The sequence below is a fragment of the Vigna unguiculata genome, chromosome 10 (genome assembly GCF_037176805.1).
Source record: "Vigna unguiculata cultivar grain cowpea cultivar isolate G323 ecotype 2 chromosome 10, ASM3717680v1, whole genome shotgun sequence".
Lineage (NCBI taxonomy): Eukaryota > Viridiplantae > Streptophyta > Magnoliopsida > Fabales > Fabaceae > Vigna > Vigna unguiculata.
In genome coordinates, this window is record NC_140801.1 from 25,198,187 (window position 1) to 25,221,428 (window position 23,242).

The window sequence follows — 23,242 nt, forward strand, 5'->3', positions numbered from 1 at the left end:
GGTTCTAGAGGCATGAGCCGCCTGGCGGGCCTTCAACGCCGCGAGGCAGTTTCTGGAAATTTCCAGAAACGCGACAAGTCTCAACGAGAGTCCAATTTTCAAAGTCCATGTAATCCAGAATAGCACGAAAATACATACAAAATATAATACACATCAAATTAACTCCTCTAACCTGGATTAAAGCTTTCCTTGAATGATTTTGTTCTTCTTCCCTTTGACTCAAAAATAATCTTCCTTGGCTTCTCTCAATTTAGCCCCAAAAATCCACTCACACTCTCAATTTCCCACTAAAATTCGCACTCCTCTGCCTATCCCACGATAACCTCTGCGGAAACCTTTCTGCCCCCTCTCAGTTAGCTTTTTAATGATGTTTTAATGGTGGTTTAAGGTCCTAAAACGAAAATTACATTAACGAGTGGTGTAATTGCCATTCAAACACACTTAATTAGGTTGTTTTGCAGCTACCCAAATTACATTAACGAGTGGTGTAATTGCCATTCAAACACACTTAATTAGGTTGTTTTCTAGCTACCCTTGACAGCTAGGTCTGCTAGGGTTTCCTTTAACCCTTCAACTTCAAATCAAAACTAAAAATAGCCAAAATAAAGTTGAGTTTGAGTTCTCCAAGACTTGAACCCAGAACCATGCAATGCCAAATCAATGCCAAACCATCATACCAAATCATATTTCATGCTAACTAATATGATTCACGTATTATCACATTCTATAACATAATTAATATATATTTAAAAATAATACTAATTTAATAACACACAAAATGGCATACATAGGACCAGAACCCAAGTCCTCTCACATAATAAAGTACTTTCAACCACTTAAGCTAGCACTTTTACATATGGTAACATTCCACATTTATTGTCTTAAAGGTTCTCATTACCTGCATTTATTAACTATTTAATTTTTTCCGGGTCTTACACCAACTTTCCATTTAATCCTATGATTTGGAATTCCTTAACATTTGATATCATTTAGAAACTCTTGAGTAAACCACTCACCTTGAATTTCTTGATCATCATCAGATTGGCAAGGATTGTCTAAACTTAAATAACTTAGTTCTTCACCACAAAATAGAGATAAAATGAAGTCATTTACTTGTTCAACACTATCAATTGTAGGGCAAAGAGTCATGATATTTTCAATTAGACCACATAAATAAATTTGACTAAAGAAAGTACAAGTGTTTCACTTTCCTGAATTAGAAGATTTGCTGGTATTGAAATGTTCGCTTCACCACTTTCATTCAAATTCATATTTCCATCTCCAATTTTAAGAATCCAATCAGCAAATTCTTTTATATCTATTTCACTTTCATTTGAAACAACACTCTTTAACCTCATGTTTTGTGATAGCTTAAAAACTGTGCAACATTCCCACAAATCAGAGTAGGTAATTGATGAGTTCACAATATCATACCTTGATCCCTTTCTTACTATCGACAAGATTTGTCTAAAATCACCACCTAAGACAACAACCTTTCCACCAAATGGTTTGTCAACATTATCTTCATTTCTAGCTGATAACGCTGTCGTTGACGCGATCAAATAAATACTACTAAACTATAGCAACTTCAGTATTGCTAAGATAGTATTCAAGAAAATAGAGAGGTAAAGTAACCCTAAGTCGTCTCCCAATGAACACGGAATTGATTTTTAACAAATTAGTTCTTATAAAACTATACAAATGAGTTAGTCAAATAAAGTAAAAAATATGGGGGATTAAGATAAACAAAGATAGAAATAAAATTTAAAAGATAAAAAGAAATAAAAACAATAGTAAAGAAAATAGATTGATTCCATTGCTTTTTCAAAATAGATTCATCATCGGTTATCTAAAGATTATTGCTCAATTAATTATTGTTATAGATTTACAAATTAATCAATGTAAAGTCTCAATTAACTTGTTGGCGTTCTCACTTTTAACCAAAGTACAGTCTCAATTAAAAGTGAGAACTTTTAGATTATCCACAGTAAATTCAACCAAAGTACAGTCTCAGTCAAATTTACTATGTTTAATCATGTCTATTCTTTTATCTCCTCACCAAATAAAAAGCTTAATTAATCAAAGTAAAGTCTCAATTAATTGTAGTTAGAGTAAATACCTTTAACCAAAGTAAAGTCTCATGGTAAAAACTCATTTAATCATATGAAAGTTTCTAAATAAAATCAAAGTAAAGTCTCAATTCAATTTAAAAACCCTTGGACTCATATGACCAACATGCATATAGATTTAAAATCATTACTTCTTACATGATTTAAAGATAAAAGACATAGATGAATGAAAACCTCAACAATAATAAAAAGAACAAAGAAATTAATTGATCTAACCTCAGAATCCAATTAAGAAATTACAATGGAATCTACCCAAGAAGTTTAGAACTCCATGAATGCAAAATAAAAATAGAAGAATGGAGAGAGAGAAAGGAAACGAAATTAGGCCCCCCTAAGGGTTCCAAAACTCCGAAGTCCTAAGCTTGTTCCTTCTGCTTATCCCTTGGTCTCTTTATATAAGAATTGGACTGAGTTTTTCTGTTGTTAAAACCTCTCAAATATCTTTTAAAATAAAGATAAAGATAAATATTCAAAGATATTTGGAGAGATATAAACTATTTGACAATTGGTTAATAATTTATGATATAACTAAATAAATTAATTATTTAAAGATATATGATAAATTATCACGAAATAATATTTGTATTAATTTTCTAAATAACCCATTTTCAATCCTGTAGTCCAATTTTGCAAAGACATCCAAAAATATCAATATTTGCAAATAAACCCTCTCTTTTGACCAGTCTTTGACTTTTTGAATATTTGACCAAAGTTGACTGTTTGACCAGCTTTGACTAGTTGGACCGTGCAATAACAAACAGACACGTGGCAGCTCCTCCTCTCTCCCAAATTAGGGTTTCCGCTTCCATGTTTGTTGCTGCCGCAGGTGCGTTTTCTGCTTCGACGAAGAGATGCGCTGCTGCTCCGATCTGGTGCGCGATGGAGATGGTGATTCAATTGCGTTTTCCTCTCGCTGCTGCAATGGAGTTTGCGCGAGGAAGCTTCACGTTTTCTTCTCCGGCGAGGTGAGTGATGGTCGTGACTCCATGGATGCGTGAAGGTGTTGCGTTGCGGAGAAGATGGAGGCGACGCTGATGGTGGAACGCAGCTCCGATTTGGCTCGCGTTTTTTTCTGCAGGGACTCACGGTGGTGATGGGTGAACGAACTCCTGCTGCGGTGCTGCCATGGTTCGTGCTCGCGTTAATGGATTCTCGCAAGCGCAGATCTGTGAAGATGAAGGTGTTGCTGTTCTATTTTCTGCAGGAATGGCGTGGACCATGGTGTTGCGCGAATCTGGTGAAGATGCAGAAACGGTGCTGTTCATTTTCTGGCGAGAAGATGGAGGTTGAAACCTGCAGCTGCTTCGCGGACAGGTGCGGGATGGCGCGAGAACGAACGTTGTTGTTGGTTCGCTCATGACGGCGCTGGACTGCGTCTTGCCAACGACGACGAGGTGCAAGAAACTGTGGTGGCAGCCGCAAGGTCTGTGGTGGCCGTGACTGCTTCATCGCCGTCAAGGATGGTGGCTAACCTAGGGTTTCTCTTTGGGATAAGAGGCTAGAGTTGATCCATTGGACAACTTGTTAATGTAAGGATTGTTGCCCCGTGGAATGTTTTAATTGGACAGATTTAAAAGTGGGGATTGCCACATGGCATGATCTTAATGTATCTAGTTTAAAAGAGAAAAGAGGGATGAAAATAGACAAAGGCAGGGGTGTAGAAGTGGATTTTCTGTAGCCCATTTTGGAAAAGGGGGGTGTATAAGTAATGTATGGGGTACAAAAGTGATTTTTTTAGAACTTGCTGATTTTAGCCTTATTTAAAGGTGTTTTGTAATTTCAATCAATTTATTTTTTCACCTTTAAATAAGCTTAATCTTAACTTCAGATGCATCAACAAACGTTAAAATATCCAAAAATAATTTATGCAGCTAAAAATCACTTTTTAAGACATTTTTATCACACAAGTTGAAGTAGCCTAATTATCATAATTGTTAATTAAATCACTCTTTAAGCACACAAATTCACTTAAATACTCAGAATTAAACACTGAATGAGGGCAAAAATACGCACTCATCACTAGCTCTTATAATGTCTCTCAATGTTCTATCAAAAGCTTGGAAACATAGCTTATTCATTATAGGAGCTTCATCCCATATGATAAGTTTTGTTTCCATCAATAGTTTGGCACAAAGACTTTCTTGATTGATGTTGCACGTTGATTCATCATTGATTGCTAATGGTATGCAAAAAGTAGAATGAGAAATTTTACCTCCAAGAAGCAATAAAGATGCAATGCCGCTTAAAGCTATATTAAGGGCAATCATTCCCTTGGCTCTAATAGCAGCTGACAAAAGTTTCCAGAGATATGTTTTTTCAGTCCCACCATAACCATATAAGAAAAAAGAAATTCCCTACATCTGAATTCACTGCTGTCATAATTTTGTTATAAACATGTAGTTGCTCATTAGTGACTGACTGCAATAGAGAGTGATGTAGCTTCTCCATTTGTTCTTTATCGTAATTCATTTCATCAATAATGAACCTATTGTGAAATTTGAATGAATTTGAAAGATTAGGTTGAGGAAGGAAACTATAATCTGTTAAAGCTCGCCCATTGGAATTTTGAAGTTCTTCTACTTCTAGGAGACAAAGATTCTGTAAATCTTGTTCTTCCATTTGAAAACCTACAAAACAAAACATGTAATGAATAAATAAATATGGAATAAAGAATGGAGATTATTTCTATTTAGTACCTGGTAGGTTCAAGTCTTTTCTTTTTTGATATAGGATACCATCTGCTAGTAAATTCCAAGTTGCATCCCAAACAACTTTGCCTTTGACATTGTATTCATGATTAACAAAGAAACAAATAACCTTCTAAGTTGATTTCCAGATGCAAGATGGCTAGCCTCTTTAATGGCATCAATGAATTCTTTGTCATCTGCTAATAATCCTAATTCCTGGCAAGCCTCTTAGTATGTAGAGAATGTTTTACCGTTAATTGTCTTTATACTATCATGATTAATACAACCTTTCTGTTTTGTCAGTAAGATTCTCATGTAGTAGCATTCACCTGATCCTGGAGGAACATATGTCAGTTGACCAATACTATAACCCTACTTTCTTGGTTTCGATTGTTTTTGTTGAGACATCTATACAAACTTTGTTGGAAATTCAGCATAGATCAAGTTCTTGCCTTCCTCAAATTTTTTGTTAGCTTCAAACCAAGCTAGAAACATTGTATTCATATTCTCATTCCTCTCTAATACATCATCAATTCGAACATCATCTTTAAACAAAACTAGTTGTTGATCTTGTAAGTGAAAAGTTAAACGTTGAACAGCAGGCCATCTATGATGGATATTGAAGCCATAAATTCTCCAAATTGCTTCACATGAAGATAAATATCTACAATCATAATATCTTTTAATCTCATCAACAATACGCATTTCTGTAGATTCATTCTCTTTGTCTATAATTTTCATTGTTGCTCTATCAGGACCTTTGTTGACATATTTGAACAAATACTTGATTGAGTTGGATTTGTTGCAATATTCTGTATTAACATGAGCTTGATACCGCATTAAGAGAAGAGGACTATAAGGCACCACATTTCCATTACCTAATTTATGTCCATTTTTCAACACAAATAAACCATCATCTTTACATCTATATATAGGATAGCCATATTCATCAATTGTAGTTAAATGTTTAAATTTTTTAGGAAAAAATTTAGAACACCGACCTTCTTTCATGCATGATGAATTGAATCTAGCGGCTTCGCACGGACCATGTATCATATATGTTTGAACAACCTTTGGAAGTTTTGGATAGAGATCTGGATGAGAAAGTTCAACAGAGATTACTTGATCTATGTGCTTTGCATTTTCTAACTTGTTTGAGTCACTCAACCATAATAATATATGAGCATGTGGCAGACCTCTCTTTTGAAATTCAACTGTATAGATACCTAAAATTTGAACATAATTATTAGACAAAACAATTGGCGGTAAGAAGTCTAAATTATGGAAAAGTAGTATGGTATACCTGCATTGACTTTGCCAAAGAAATTCTTCTTCTTGAAATCTGTCATCATTTGGTCTAATTTCATTTTAAAAACTCTGCAAACAATGTCTGGCCTATCTGAAGCAGTTAATCCTTTTGATTTTACAAAATCAAGAATTTCAGGCCAATTTACATTACATGTGATTGTTATAAACAAATATGGATAGCCATACCTCTTACAAATTGCCATAGCATCTTGACAATTATTGAACATATATCTCATACCATCTGTAAATGAAGCTGGCAAAACTATACGCTTTCCAACGAAAGAAGGATACACTTTCCAACGAAAGAAGGATCAATTTCACCTTTGTTAACAACTTCTTGTAACCCATTCAAAATATCGGAACGAATGAGTTTTTGATTATTTCATATAAAAGACAACCTTTGGGCTTCAATCATAGTATAGGTATCCACTAAAAACTATTGAAACAATCTATGTGAATTTACAACGTTACCAAATTCAACCTTTCTATCTTGTATTCTGAAAGCAATGAATTCTCGTAAAGAAATGTGAATTCTCTTTCGACTTTGACCATATTTGTGACAATCTCTAATTGGAATATCCTCTTGATATCCATCCTCTCCATATGGGAAAATCAAAGGATATTGCAGAGGAATGAAATATGTGTGGGTTTCATGTAGTCTTGTCAACTGACCAGAAACTTTCTTCACAATGATGTCCCTTCCTACATCTAAGGTGCTTAAATCACCAACTACCAATGTTGCGACTTCATCTCCTATTGCTGTATTGTATACTCTAGGATCCTTAAAGCGATGTCTAAATAACCCCAATCCAAAATCTGATTGGTCATCATCATGTATAAAATCTCTTACTCTTCTGAATGTTTGAGCAAGAACATTGTGTTTGTCAATCATGTTTTTCAACTCTTTGATCAATGATTTATCAAATATGGATTGTTGTATATCAGACCTGTAAAATTAGAAATTAATCAATTATATACACAATGATCGGTAAAATATAAATAAGTATGTACACATACCCAAAGTGACTAATTCTGTTTGTTGTTTCATTTTCTGTGTCACAAATATATAGTTGTGCAAATTTTGGATCTGATCCTTTTTCGAGCAATAAACTTCCAATGCGATGGTAATTTTGACCACTGAAAATAAACTGAGGAGGTAAATGCGAACATGTTGTTGTAACTTCTTATGTAATGTAAGCAGTGGCAGAGCTTCTATGAAGTTGGGAGCGGCCTTGGCCCCCCAAAATATTTTTGATTTTTTTAAAAATTATATATTTGTTTTTGAAGTTTTTAAGAATTTTGAAATTTTTTTAAATTATAGATAGTGTATTTTAAAAATTGAAGAAAATTAAATTAAATTTTTTTATTTCTGTTATAAAATAAAATATTTAATACTAATAAATAATAAAACATAAAATCAAATATAACAAAGAATACAAATCTTTATGTTTAATTACTTTTTTATCTATATTTTCATCTAAAAAAATTAAATTGTGACTAAACAATTGAGACTAAAAAAGGGGAAGATCTTGATATTTTTGGAAATAGTAACCAAAAGAGTAATTAAACAAAATATTTAATAAGATATGTTTTATTTTCTTTCTCATTGCCTTTTTAGTTTTTCACTCTCGTATTTTTTTTTGTTTTTGAAGAAAAAATAAAGTTATATATATATATATATATATATATATATATATGTTCATTATTTTTTCTCTTATTTCTTATTTGTTTCTTTTCTTTCTCGAATAACAATGTAACTCTCTTGTCTTACTTGATAATGAAATATTAGTTTAATAGTTATTAAAATTATTTTTTTTATCTCATGAGTATCTTGTATATTCATTTTTCATTATTATAGAAGTAAAAAATAATATATTATGTATTTTTTTATAACCGATTTTTAATTGTGACTTGACTACCATATATTTCTCTTTTAATAATTATGTCTCTCAATTTTTTATTAGATTATAACAAATTATTTTTAATATATTTAAAAAAAATTATATTGATGAAGAATAAAATAATAAATGTTTTTTTTAAAGTGATAAAAGAAAAACTACATGAAGATGAAAAACAACATAAATTCTACTTCTTCACATATTTTGAAACATTATACTAATGATTCAATTGTTCAGTTACATAAGTTATTTTTCAAAAACATTATACTAATGATTCAAACAAAATCAAATAATCATATTACTTTGGCCCCTCTAACACTCTTGATCAAGATCCGCCACTGAATGTAAGAATGTTGGCTTGTAGTGTCTTCACCTTTGAACAACTTTTGAAGCAATTGTGTAGGTTTTTCAACAATGGCAGTTGGACTTTTCCCTTTTGAGAACAAAGAGAGAAATCAACTTGTTTTAATCTTTTGCATTTATTAGATCTTTCTTCGTACCACAATTGAGCTTGACAATAGGGACACTCAAAGGAACACTCCCCAACATCAACATTTGCTAAGTACATAAAGAGCAATATGTCATTAATTAAAAGATATTTATATTTATATGTACACTATAGTAATATAAATTGACTAAAAAGTATTGTTGCACCTTGAATTTCAGCCCTTGAATACAAATTAGAGGAGAAATGGCCGATTATGTAATCTGAAATAAAATAAAGAAACAATTTTACATAAAGGAAAATTAAAACAATATGAATTTATTCTTTAAAATCAATCATTATTGATTACCATCATTTTCATCTTCATCAGAATTATTGTCAAAATCCAATATCTTTGAAAATGATCTAATAACATCCTCACGAGAAGGCTGACAAAATTGTACAACTTCAAAATATGTTAAAATGAATATTAGCAAGATGAATTTGTAACAATTAAAGTAATTAAAGTAAGCAAACTAATTTTGTTAATAGTAGAAATTACCACGAATTTGGTTCTCTTCAACATAAAAAAGATTAACAACTTCAGAATAAGCAAAAGAATCCAGGGAAGCACGAGTGGAGCTGCTACCAACAATTTCTTTATCTAACCTCTTACTAATTGTATTCAATAGTGGTTGTGTATTAAACAAATTTGTTTTCCTTCTTCCACTTGACAATCACTTTGAACTATACCTACAAGTATATGCATAAATTCATGAACTGAATTCAACATTTATATAGACATTAAATATAGAATGATGATATATGAGTTTGTAATTGTGTTCTTAATTTTATATTGTACTAAAATATATTGATACATTGGAATAACTAAAATAACTTTGTTTGCTTCACATTTTACTATTGTGTTTGAACTTTTTCTACTAAGAGAAAAGCATAAAAAAAGAAATTTAAGTTGGATTGGTACTTGTGTTGTTAGTGTTGCTTTTGTGCAAAATTGGAGCATTGGTGATTTCAATTGAAGTACAATTCATTCCAGATCCAATGGAGGTAGAACCATGAATTTCTTTACATGAAATGTTACTAAATGTTAGTAATAGTAACATTTAGTATGAAAGGAATGGAAATAAAGATAAATTAATGATAGATATATGATGAATTAGCCATTAACGATTATTATCAACAATTTATTACTTTTTTCTGCAAACTTTTGATTCCTAATAAGTTTCCTTCTTCTTCGTGCATCTTTATAATTATTTTGGTCAATGTTTGCAAAATGTAGTTAAACAAATGATTATAAAATGCAATAGAAAGATCAAATAGAAGAAACATGAAACAAAGTGATTATCAAATGCAATGATTTATTCTCCATCTTTGTCAATTCCATTGGATGTGCATTCAATATGGATCAATTCGAAAAGACATTATGCATTTCAAGATCATCACTGAGAATAATACGTCTTTAGTGGTAGCATTTGTTGTGAATTTGAATGATTTTTAAATTCAATGAACAAACTTACCACGATATGTCAACTCCAAAAGTGGCTTTCTATTTGAGGATTGAATTCCTTTATCCTGCACGTGTCTATCTTGATTGAGAGATAAAGAGGTTTTTAGTTGCATTTGGGTAAGATTTTCATTCCATACTGGGAGAATTGTTGAAAAGTCAGATGAGACAAGAATACATAAAATTCATTTGAACTAAATTTTTATACTTTAGCAGTAAAATCAATCTAACTATGCAATCCAAATAATAAACATATTGAAAAATATAAAACTGTTAGTTTTTACAAATTCCAGAAGTTGTGTTAGTCCATTGAGTAAATTTGTTATTAACATTGACGTTCCTCGCTGTTCTTGCATCTGATGCCTTTTTTATATCAATATCTACAAAAGAAATTACAAACAGGCTGAGAAGATGTATTCAGTAATAAACATTAATCTTGGATTCAATTTATAGTGAATGAAAAAATGGTTACCATAATGTGTTAACTGAGAAAGAGGTGTAGTATTTGGAAAAGGAAATGCTTCACTGTGAATGGATTTTTCCTCATTGGTATCTGTGCTCAAGAGAACAAAATAAAAGTAACAAACATGAAGTAGGATTGGATTTTACAGCTTTGTTTTAACATCTGAATGTTGATGTTATTGTATTGGATGAGCAACCAATGAAATGAGAAACCAAATTGAAGAAAGTTTAAAATGGAATGTCAGAAACATAAATTTATTTAACCTGAGGACTTCATCATGCTATTTGAAATATCTTGTGAGACAATGCTCTTCCTTTTTCTTTTTGCATTTCTTGAATCATTTACATCCATTTGTTTGTAGTATTGTTCAAAGTTTGCAGAAGTAATGCATTCTCTTGCTGTGTTATGGTTCTTACAAATTCTTAAGAGGTTGGATAAAAAAAAAGATTTTGATTAATAATTAAAACTAATAAAATAAACACAAACCCAATTAACAATGCACTAAGAAAGTAAAATCAGAAAGCATAATAAAAAGCTATTAATAGATGTAGGCAAATTTTTAGTTTTCCATGCAAATTATTCCTAAGCTAGCTAATGTAAGTATAATATTTTTATACAAAAGAACAACCAAGTCATTGTTATGGAAATATCAAAATTGTAACATATAATTCAATATTTTAAACAGCGTACCTTTCGCAAAAAGATTTGATCTGCAATGTCCAAATTAATGATTTGTAGACACTACAATGCTGCATTTCAGAATGTGCATTTGTGATATATGTCCTTTTAAGGCTAACACATAAGTACTATGCTTGGTAATAGTCAACCCTCAAAGTAGAAATTTGTTTCTACATTTAGTCTGCCCTATAACTAATAAAATAATTGTTTAAAAAGTCAGTACAAATAGAAAGAAATTAATTCAGATGAGATAATTTAAAAAAAAAATCAATACGTTGAATATTAACTTTTTAAAGCAAAATATTATAAAACATACATAATATGTTAAATAATTGTAATTGTTTAAAAACATCTACTGTAAAAATTTAAATTTAAATTACAACCCGTGTTTCAGAGTTATAAATCAATTGATTTTTTTATCGCAGTTTTTGTTTATAAAAGAAATTATCATCTGTTATATTATTTGAATAATTAATAGATTGGTAAAAAACATTTAAAGGAATAGTGCAATAAAAATTAAAATAGTTTGTGTTTACAAAAATTAAAATAACGTTATTCAAATTATTGTGTCATAGGACAAATTTTTAGCAAAAGATTTCAATTTATATTGAGTTAGTATTTCAAAATACATTACTATTGCAAAATACAATATTTATTTCTTTATTATGACTTCAAACATTTTTTTTTTGGAAAATCAATCAAATCTTTTAAAAAATTTGAATTCCTCTCATATTCATTTTTATTTATTTTTATTATCAGAATTGAATATTGTTTGTATACAATAAATATTGAAATAAATCTTATTGTTTATGATATTCTTTTAAGAAATAAATAAAAACGTAATACATAAGTATAACACATAATTTGAAGCATGAAATTAATTAAAATATTAAAGTTGACCATAAATAACTTACAGATAATAGTTATAGATATGACTTCTACTTATTAGAAGCAACAAAATTAGCATGCATTCAGTCTTACACACAAAATAAAAGCACACTTCCTTGAAAGCTCTAGGAAAACCATATATACCATCTAAAGTAAAATGAAACAAAAGTGAAATATTAAAAGCTGAATTTATTTTTGACATAGACTTTAATCTTCTTCTTTCTCATTCTTGTCAGCTACAAACACAAGAATATCCCCTTCTTTCACCCGATTGAATCTGCAGAAGTCCTTCCATCCCTTCCCAATCTTACTTGACTTCTTAGGTGAATTACGCAGTAGAAGCTTACATTGAACAATGAATGTGTTCTTACGTCCCTACAATTCCAACCTCTTGAATCTACGTTTCCGAACATAAGCTGCAAAATTAGTTGGTAAGTCCTGAAAAAATAACTAAATAACAAACAAAAAAAAAATAACAACTTATATCAACAAAATAACATATAAAACAAAAATATAAAACAACAAAGTTCACCAGATGGCTGGCTTTGCTTTGAGATTTTGTCAATTTCACTCTAAACAGATGTTTTGTTCGCATCCAAAGTATTTTTGAAAGAACTTCTACACAGTCGATATTGTAGACATGCTGGAGAATACAATAATTTGGAAGGTTGAGTTGCATATAAATCTGAATAAAATTTGATGGATATGTTCCAAATTATAAAAAACTCTTAGGCCAGACCAACCTTTAGTGACCAGGGGATTATTGACATCCATATTAAAAGTTGACTGATGGTGATTCCCTTTAATATCTTCCAACTGCCAAACCGGTCCTAATTCTTGCGCAAACATAGCAATAAATATTCGGTCAACATGACCAAACTCCTAAAATTTCAGCGTTCAAAAAACAAAAAGAAGGGTGAAAAACATAAATAAGACAAATATTAAATTGATCATGAAAGAGAGAGAAGAAATAAGATTTCAACCAAGGAATAAAAACATGCATGGCTAATGTAAGCAAAAACATTTCGAGATAGATGAAACATGCAAAAAAAAGAAGAGAAAGTCGTACATTTGAATGATTATTGAAGAAAGTTCACATTTTTAGAAAAAAGATTTCCAGCAAAGTAAAAATAAAAGCTTGGCTTATGGAAGCAAAAACATTTCAAGATACATCAAGAATGCAGAATGTAAGACCCGAGAAATTTAAAAAATTAAATGAATAATTATTTAATAAATGCGGGTAGTAGAAACCTTTATGGCATTTAATGTTAATCGTTGTGATGTGGAAAAGTACTAGCACAAGGGGTTAAGAGTACTTTATCGTTCGGGTTTCAAAAGAAGACAAACTTGACCATACCAAGGAGATGGTCTCGAATTGACACACTAATTCTTTTTGTTTCTTTTTGTTTTTTTGAAAAAACCAAATTAGGCCAATCCCGATGAGAGGGTCTAGATCCAAATTATTCAACGACCATTACCATGTAGAGGGCCCCAATCCTAAAAACATTCTTGTCGTACTTTGACGTTTTGAAAAATAGATTAGACCACTTCCGAGGAGATGGTCTATATCCAAAGGATTCGACGACCATTACCACGTAGAGGGTCTCGATCTGAAAAAAAATCTTTTTGTAATTTTGACTTTTTGAAAAAGAGATTAGACCAATCCTGAGGAGAGGGTCTATATCTAAAGATTTGGTGACCATTGCCATGTATAGGGTCACGATCTCACAAATCACTTTGTTTTATTATCTTCTTTTCTGACTTTTTGAAAAAAAAATTAGACCAATCCCGAGGAGAGGGTCTATATCGAAAGGAAAGAAATTAATGACCATTGCCTCGCAGCGGGTCTTGATGTAAAGAGATCGATGACCATTGCCTCGCAAAGGGCCTCGATGTGACATAAGAAATCAATGACCATTGCTTTGTAGAAGGTCTTGATGTAAAGAGATCGATGACCATTGCCTCGCAGAGGGTCTCGATGTGACATAAGAAATCAATGACCATTGCTTTGCAGAGGATCTTGATGTAAAGAGATCGATGACCACTGCCTCGTAGAGGGACTCGATGTGACATAAGAAATCAATGACCATTGCCTCGCAGAAGGCCTTGATATAAAGAGATCGAAGACCATTGCCTCGCAGAGGGCCTCGATGTGACATAAGAAATCACTGACCATTGCTTTGCAGAGGGTCTTGATGTAAAGAGATCGATGACCATTGCCTCGTAGAGGGCCTCGATGTGACAAAGAAATCAATTACCATTACCTCGCAGAGGGCCTTCATGTAAATGAATCAATGACCATTGCTTTGTAGAGGGCCTCAATGTAAAGAAAGGAAATCAATAACCATTGCCTTATAGAGGGTCTTGATTTAAACATAAGGAAATCAATGACCATTGCCTTGTAGAGGGTCCTGATATATAAAAGGATAACTTGAATTTTGCTTTTGAAGTGTCGACAAACATCGCGTGAATGCCTAACATTGGTGAGACTTACACAAAAAAATATCATTGTTGACTTTTTTTTTGAAATGATTTTCACTTATTTTGTGGAGTATGATGGATGACATGATGTGATGATGCATGACATGTTATGACTTTCTTTATGAAATTATATGATATGCTTACATGGATGCGTGGATGCATGAGTGGAATTTGTTTTTTTTTTCATTTTTCATTTTTCCTTTATTTTAATTTGAGAGGAAGGAAAACAAGGCTTAGAGGCTAGAAAAAAAACTAGGCTTAAGGTTAGACAAAAATGGATTTAGGGGCCAATGTGGAAACTGGGCTTGGGGGCCAGTTTGGAAACTAGGCTTGAGGTTAGTGTGAAAACTGGGCTTGGGGGCTAGTGTGGAAACTAGGCTTGGGGCCAGTGTGAAAACTGGGCTTGGTGGCCAGTGTGGAAATTGGGTTTGAGGGCCAATGTGGAAATTGAACTTAGGGTATATTGGTCATTCATATGAATTAAAATGACTAGAATTTGAGAAACATCATAGAAACCAAATTGTGTATTTTTTTAATTTTCTTCCTTCTAAAACGAAAGGATTCAATAACCATTCATATGAGTGAAGAGGGTTTTGAATGGAAATGTGGAAACTATTTTATTCAAAAAGATGAATGACTCATGTATGCATGACTTGGTATGACGTATGAATTACCTTATGTATGAATTTTCTTTTGCATTTTTTTTAAAAACAAATTTGAATTGTTCCCCATTTCATTGTTATTTTGAATTTATGGAATCATTCTACTTTGATATTTTTTTTTTACTTTTTTTAAATAATTTCTTTGGTCTAATCAATTTACTAACAAACACTTTTTTAATCATTTCTTTTGAAACACTATTTGAATGACATGCATGAAATTGCCAAGGGCTTGAAAAGGTTTGGATGAGGTGATGAAGATTAATTAGGGAGTTGCCCCAATTTGAATTGGTCTCGGGACACAAAATGTGTTTGGGCTTTCCTTAGTTATTGATGGTATGAACAAAATGATGGGGACTGCAAAAAAAAGCGTGTTTGACTTTTCCCAATTGAGGAGATTGAAAAATGACTTTTTTTGATATTTTTGTATTGGTGAACTACCAGTCGGATGAAACAAATGCAAACATTATGCCAACCCTTAGTGTGGGGGTGACCCATGTTTTGGATAATTTGAAAGAAATTTGTTGAAAGGCTCAAATTGGGTAGTAAAGGATAATTACTTTTTTTTTTTTTGGATAAAGAAACATGGTCACACATCATTTCAAATCATGGTTGTTTTTTCCAACAAAAACTTTAATCCAGAGGAAAATAATATAGTTCATTTGACAAGATGTCCCTTGTTTTGTTCTTTTTTTTTCACTTTTTTTTTGTCTTATTTTTGCCTAAACTGTCCATCAGAGTTTTCAGCTTAGCTAATTATTCTTCATTTTTTGTGTTCAGAGAGTTTCTTGTAATCATTTTTAAGGTATGTGTCCCCTTTATGATAATTCTCCATGGAAAAGAAAACAAGGTTTATGGTGGAAGAGAGATGGAAAGGAAGATAGATTTGAGCAATTTCATGCATGCAAGATTAGATGGGTATTTCAAAAGAAATGATAATAAAAAAAAGTTTATTTCTTTATTCAACCCACTGATTTGACCAAAGAATGTTTTATCATTTTCTCAATTTTTCATAAGAAAGATTCCAAGAATTTGGTGATAAAGAAAGTGGGAAACAATTTGAACTTATTGTAGTGCAATATTTTTTTTGTTTATTTTCCAAAAATTATGCTGATGCATGCTATGTGTTTGAATCTTTGGATAAGGTATCATGAATGACCAATAAATGGAATGCAATGCATGTTTGTGCCTCGTAGGGCACTTATTCACATGATATGCTAATGAAATGTATGTTTATGGCTAATAATGATGTGATTGTGATGAATTTATTATTATATACAAGGAAAGGTGAGGGTAAAGGATGCAAATAATCTCCCTTTAGTGCCTTTATTTAACATGAGTTGGACGCTTAAAGTTCTAGGGGAAAGTATATGTGCTCACAAGGATAGTTCTCTAATACCTAAATATCAAGGTCACTAGAGCTATGGCCCACTTCATGGAATTTTCCACAACAGTTGGTAAACAACAAGAAGTGGGAGTACCGATGAAGCAAACAAACTCTAGCTGGGGTTCTCACAATGACCACTTGGGAAGTACATGCACTGTGACACTGCTACACAATCCCCTCTAATTCTAAGCAACTCAAACCCGGATATAGGGCCCCACTCATGTAATGAACAAAATGTGAGTGTATGAAGGGAGAACACAATGTATACCCAAACCCACACCTGAAAATTATTCCAAATACAAAAATAAAGAAGAATATACACATACAATTATTCTAAATATAAAAAAAAGATAAAAAAACACATACCCAAAAAAATGAGAAAGAAAAAATATGAAGAAAAACCACATCAATTTTGCACATCCAAATAAATGGTTTAACTCTCTAGCATCCCTAGTGGAGTCGCCATCTGTCGCAACCGAAATCGCGACGGGACAGCGAACCAAAAATTAAACTCGAAAAAATAAAGAGTTTGGAGTCGCCACCATAGTTATTATAGGAAACTATGGAAAACCATAAAAAAATAGCAAAGTCTGCGAAAAACCAGATTTTGGGTCCGAGAGTTGGTTACACGTGGGGAAGGTATTAGCACCCCACAACGCCCGTTCTAAGACGGTGTCTTTATTTAAATGCGCAAAAGTTACGTGGTTTTTCAAAATATTTATTTTTCCCAAAAAATAATATAAAAGGATGTACAAAAGAAACAAAAATATTTTTTTAGGCCCGACAAGGATTAATCCTTGCTCTTACGTATCTCCATTTATAATGGAGAATCAGGGTTACGTAGTTCTTTATGAAAAATTATTTAAAAAATGATTTAATTTGTTTTATAATTTCGAAAACCTTTTTATTTAAATGTTAGTATTATTTTAAAATTGGTGTCACGCGACACGAGCGGCCAGACAAACACTTGAAATAAATTCTTTTTTTCTAATCTTTTATTTTTTATTCTTTTAATCATTTATAAATTTTAATATTTTTTTTAAAAGTTATTTTAAAGTAGTTATGAATGTCATTGCGACGTGAGCAACCAAATAGATATAAAAGAGTAAACAAAGAAAGTTATTTTTATTTTTAGATCATCTGTACATATTTTTTAGAAAAAACAAAAGTCTAAATTGGATGTCATGTGACGTGAGCGGCTGGGCAAACATTAAAGAAAGGGGAAAAAATATTTTTTATGATTAAAAAAATAGAATGAAAATTGAAAAAAAAACTAAATCAAGAGATGAAAGAATTGAGAGTGATGTACCTTAAAAAAAATTTCAATATCTCCTCACCTTTTGTCTTTTCTTTTTCTTTTTCTCCCTTTTCTAATATTTTTGTGTTTGTTTTTCCCATAAAAATAAAGATGAGAGGTGTCTATATGAGTGATAATGAGAGATGTAGAGAAATAGAGAATTTTTTTTGGTCCTCAGAGTGCGTATTTATACTCACACCTTGCAATATCAATGAATCTCACCCTTAATTATAATGAACAATATAAGTAAAGAATTGGTCATGATAGTAGCACATTATGGAGATCAAATCATAGCAAAGAAGAGCACAAAATAATCAAGATCAGTAATATTGATTCTAACCGTTAACAAATCAGAGCACAAAAATTAATCCTAATTAGTAATATTGATTCTAATTATATGAAGAGATATTGTTTTTAATTATTAGAATCATATCACTAATTTCTCTATCAGAACAAAGGGTAGAAAGCATGTTGAGTTGTTGGGCTAATGAGAAGGAGTGCGATAATTAATATCAAATTGGGCTCTTCCTTCTTTATTCCTTTTTTTTTCTTTTTTTCATCTTTCTTTTTTGTTTTTTTTCCTAAAATTAAAGTTTGAAAATCTTTGAAGAAAATAATGTTTCACATTTTTTATTTTTTTTTATTTTTTTTGAAAATAAATTTATTCACCCGAATGAAATTGGGTGTTGACAACAACCAATAATGTAGTTAGAAAATCTTTAGATAGATCAAAAGTTACTCCCTTTCATGTAGCTAGCATGATAATGTAGTTGACAAAAAAAAATAATATCAACACTTTCAGATTCGGCTAGCAACATATACTGAAGTTTAAAAATCAACACAGGCAACAAAAGTTAATATACTTTTAGAAATATATTTTTAGAAATGTACCCAAATACTGAACGGCTACAATCTTTTAAAACACAATACACAAACAATAAATGGAAGCAAATGACTCATGGTCAACTTACTTCCTTTGATGTAGCTAGCATGATTATGGTGTTGACCATATAAAATAATATCAACACACTTTGATTTAGCTAGCAAATTGTGATTGAAAACATAGAGTTCAGAATTAAGAATAATAAGTAGCAAATGTTTTCAAAATTGAGCAATAATTAATATAGTTCATAATTAAATAAATAGAAAGTTCAAGTCAATGTTTTCAAAATAACAACATAAGAACAACAAAACATATTGGTCATGAGTACATGTAGTTTAAAGCAGCAAATGTTTTCCAAAAAAAATAACATAACCAACATTAAACCCCAAATAAAGTCTATTACAATTTTGAGTTTGAAATAACAGAAATCACTTTTCAATCTTGATGTTCTTCTTCAACATCTTCACTGGGATCTTCTTATTTTCTTGAACCATAGATCGATTTTATCTTTAAAGTGTCGGGACAAGTGCTTGGGTAGCCAACTCAAAGCTAAGATTGTCCAGATGAGATGATTCTTTCCGGGTTAACTCATCAATTTCAACATCAATTACTGCTTTATTGATCAACGCTTCCTTTGTAGAAACATGGCTTGATCCTATAGTGTTCAAATGATCACTTAGATTCTCAACATCATTTGATTCTTCAGTGAATTTGATCAGCAAATCCTAAAAATAAACTTCAAAAAGTTAGCATATACAAAGCTTTACAAAAAAAGTAAAGTTCTAATCCTCACATACCTCTACAATGGTATCAGATGAGATCTCATTTGTTAGCTGGTTTACTTTGCTTTCTTCTTCATTTGCAGAGTATAGATCCTAAAAAAGATTTTCAATTACAATAAGATTACAATTAAAAATACATATATGATAAGACGTAAAAAGAAACAAATCAAATCTTACCAAAGACTTAACTTCAACATCAGTAAAGCTTTCAATGACTTTTTCATCCATGCACACTTTTTTAACTTTGAATGATTGATCAAATTTGCTATTATAATCATTCTTGCACTCAACTTTGAACATATAGGTCTTATCAATTAGGACTTCAAACTCTTTAGGCAAGTTTCCAACAACAGTGTTCTATTAAAAGAAGTAGAAATATAAATGATGTAACTTAATGAAAAAGCATTGGTGTAGATAACCATCATGATTTAAATAATTGGAAAAGAAGTCCAGGATATAGAATAGGAAAATATTGATTAAGAATTTCTTTGAAAATGATAAAAAACATTTAAGTTAAATGTCAAGAATATAAGCATAATTGAGTACATATGAAACTTTACCTTGTCTTGTAAGTCAAAAATATCAGAGCATGATTTCTTCAACATTGCACTTGCATCACGATCAAATACAACAAAAGTTGTAGAATCTGTAGCATCAATTACACAAAGTCTAAGTTTATACCTAAAAATAAACATTAAAGAAATTATGAACATTGTTCATTTATTGATATTTGTATATTAATAAAATCAGAATTCTGGAGATTAATAATATTACCTAGGTGTAACCTTAATGACATGTTTGTTACACTTTTCACAAAAAAAAAAACATTTTGGAATCAGGATAGACCGCTTTGTTGCAGATACATGTTGTGTACCACCAATCATCATGATCTAGAATATGTTTGATAGTAGCCTTGACTACAAAAGTACTTTCCTACAACATAAATAATGCAACACTATGAATAAAAAAATGCACGGTATTCAACCCAAAAAATTTAACTGCAAGATAGAGAAAAAGAATTGAACCTATTTAAAATCTTTGAGACCTTCAATTGAGCTTCTAGGAAGCAGCTTAATGAAATATTCGTCTAAGCTAACTTTTGAAGACTGACATAGTTGGGTAAGAGGTTGAGAAGGAGATTCAGTACTATCCCACATCCTACAAAACAAATAAAATATATATATATATATATATATATATATATATATATATATATATATATATATATATATATATATATATATATCTATAAAGAAAGATAAATAGCATGTAAAATGTACTTACATTTTTTTCAACTTCGTTGCATCTTCACCATCATAGTTAAAAATTATCTTCGTATAGTTCATATAGTTTTGAATAGAAACTTTATCTACAAACTATATCAATATGTCAAAAACATTTTAAAAAATTACTACAACTGTAATAATCGATCAAAGTTACTTACCTTGGAAGGTCTTCACTTTGCAATAATGTAAAGCAATGACATGTTGATCCTCTCCAGAGGCAAGAAATGCATTTAACATATCAACATATTGACCAAATAAAGTACACTCCAGTCGCAAACTATTGCATGATGTACAAATTTGTTAGATAAGACTCATGTTAAACATCATATAAGAGACAAACAAATGAAATCAATAAAAAAGAAGAACAATCCTCTTACCCATTAGCTTCAATAAGGTTGACATTCATCTTGGTCTTCTTACCACCTTTCTCTAGCTCTCTCTTTGTTCCAATACCAGTAAACATTCCAATGACGTCTACAGAAAAAGGAAACAATAACAAAAAACAACATTAATCAAAAGTTAAACGCAAAAAGAAAAAGAAAATAATATACTTACTAACTAAGTAATCTGTGTCAAAACCAGGAGCTTTGATGGTTGAAAAAGGGGTGTATGTAGTTCTAGTTTTCGAAACTAAGGTACATTCAACCAAATTGACCTTGGTTCCAAATTGGAAGTTGATCTTATAGTTGTGATTTGTAGTTCTTTAAGAACCACCATTACATGAAACACTAAAAGATTGAATGGTGTAAACCTTATCCTCTTTGATTTCAGCTTGAAATTTGTATATCAGTGTGCGTCTAACAGATGCATGGATTAGGACACCCTGTACAAACAGTTTCATAAATCACATAATAATATCATATTGTAACTAAAACAATTAGGAAAAGTAAGAAAATAACGGGTGTTTATAGTATTAGGTGGTACCTCTTTGTCTTGAAGAACAATCTCCATAGAAAATGGAGATTTTCCTTTTGTGTAATCTTCAACAAACCATAACCTTACCACTCTTGCAACGATATTCCAACTTTCCTTCTCCAGGTTTAGTTCTTGTAATGAGTGGGTGTGTTTTTGCAAAATAGACACGGTGTAAGGAATGAGGAAAATTAGACAATAGTGAAAGAACGAAGGTGTGGAGAGATGTATTTGTACAGAACATGAAAACATAAGAATGTTCTGATTTTAATTTGAATTTAAATTTGGAGATTATACATAAAAAATAACACCATACGTATGCTCTGGTTTTGGTTTCACAAATTTAGTAAAAATTGAGAAAAGCGATTGTCAAACATATGAACAACACAGAAGAAAGCAAAAGCACTTTTTTCACATGCCTAAAGATTCATTTAAACTAAAACCATACACATACTCTGGTTTTGGTTTCCCAAATTGAGTAAAAATTGGGAAAAGTGACTATCAAACATATGAAGACCACAGAAGAAACCAAAAGCTCTTTTTCACATGGATCAATCTTGTGGAAGAAAAGGAAAAATGGCAGAGAGCAGAAGAAAAATAAAACCTACACGACCTTTAAATGTTGCAAAAGGTTGAAAAATAATATGAAAAAGGAAATAAAGATCTGATTTCAAATAAAGATGTGGTTTGAACATTTGAAGAAAAGGAAATTACGAAGAGAACAGAGAACAAAAAAGAAAGATGTAAAGGAAAGTATGAAGAGAACAAAAGAAGAAAAACGAAAGAACTGACATGATGGAGTCATGTAGCTTTTTTTATATCAAATAAGAAATAAATTGAAAAACGTTTCCAAACACTAACATAAATGTTGTAACGTAAGATGAAAAAGGAAATAAAGATCTGGTTTGAACTTTTGAAGAAAAGGAAAGTGTGAAGAGAATAGAAAAAAGAAAAAGGAAAGAAGTGACCTGATGTTGTCATGTACATTTTTTACCCTTTTAGTTAATTGAGGAGTCCAACTATCTGCATGTCAAAAGAGAAAAAGAAGATATGGGAAAACCTACATAAAATAAAAGAAACATAAGGTTAGAAATCTTGGAAAGGTACATCAATTTAAAATTTTAAAAACATACAAATAACAAATTTTTTTTGAAATAAATCACATTAAGAAACAATTAATTAAAAAATATTTTTTTAGATTTAATAAACATATTATATTTCTAACATAAATTATAGAGATTGTACAAAAATAATACCTATTAAGATTGTATTTAGTAAACGTATGTTGCTTTTTATCGTTACAAAAAAAGTTATACAAAAAAGATATATGAAGAAGTGATATTTACTTTTTTTGACATATGTAGAGTTTGATGTAATTATAGTAAAATTAAATTAAATATGACAATCAATGTTATTGTTGGGTAGCAATGACAAATGATAGTACAGTTTGATGTAACGTAAGTGCAGTCCGAAAGCAAATGATAGTGTAACAACCCTAAGGAATATTACTTAAATAAATAATAAAAGAAAATATTGAATATCAAAAGTTGCAATA

General features: G+C 30.9%; 1 protein-coding gene and 1 pseudogene across 1 annotated transcript; both read right to left on the reverse strand.

Annotated features, from left to right (window-relative positions):
• Window positions 1–915: 915 nt before the first annotated feature.
• Window positions 916–7,016, reverse strand: LOC146882350 (uncharacterized; annotated as a pseudogene).
• Window positions 7,017–19,216: 12,200 nt separating this feature from the next.
• Window positions 19,217–21,726, reverse strand: LOC146882351 (uncharacterized). Its single transcript, XM_085667359.1, has 8 exons — window positions 21,700–21,726; window positions 21,496–21,598; window positions 21,153–21,249; window positions 20,934–21,052; window positions 20,050–20,135; window positions 19,667–19,846; window positions 19,505–19,582; window positions 19,217–19,432 (listed from the first exon to the last, which is right to left on the reverse strand). Exons 1-8 carry the CDS (start codon window positions 21,724–21,726, stop codon window positions 19,217–19,219), a joined length of 906 nt encoding a protein of 301 aa, XP_085523485.1.
• Window positions 21,727–23,242: the final 1,516 nt, after the last annotated feature.

What these genes read in the sequence shown, in the direction of transcription:
- LOC146882351 (XM_085667359.1), bottom strand. Translation starts at nt 21,726, where the DNA reads ATGGAGATTGTTCTTCAAGACAAAGAG. An exon ending in AACCTTATTGAAGCTAATGG is followed by an intron (nt 21,053 to 21,152) that starts GTAAGAGGATTG and finishes ATCATGCAATAG; the next exon opens with TTTGCGACTGGAGTGTACTT. An exon ending in TTTTTGACTTACAAGACAAG is followed by an intron (nt 19,847 to 20,049) that starts GTAAAGTTTCAT and finishes TTCTTTTAATAG; the next exon opens with AACACTGTTGTTGGAAACTT.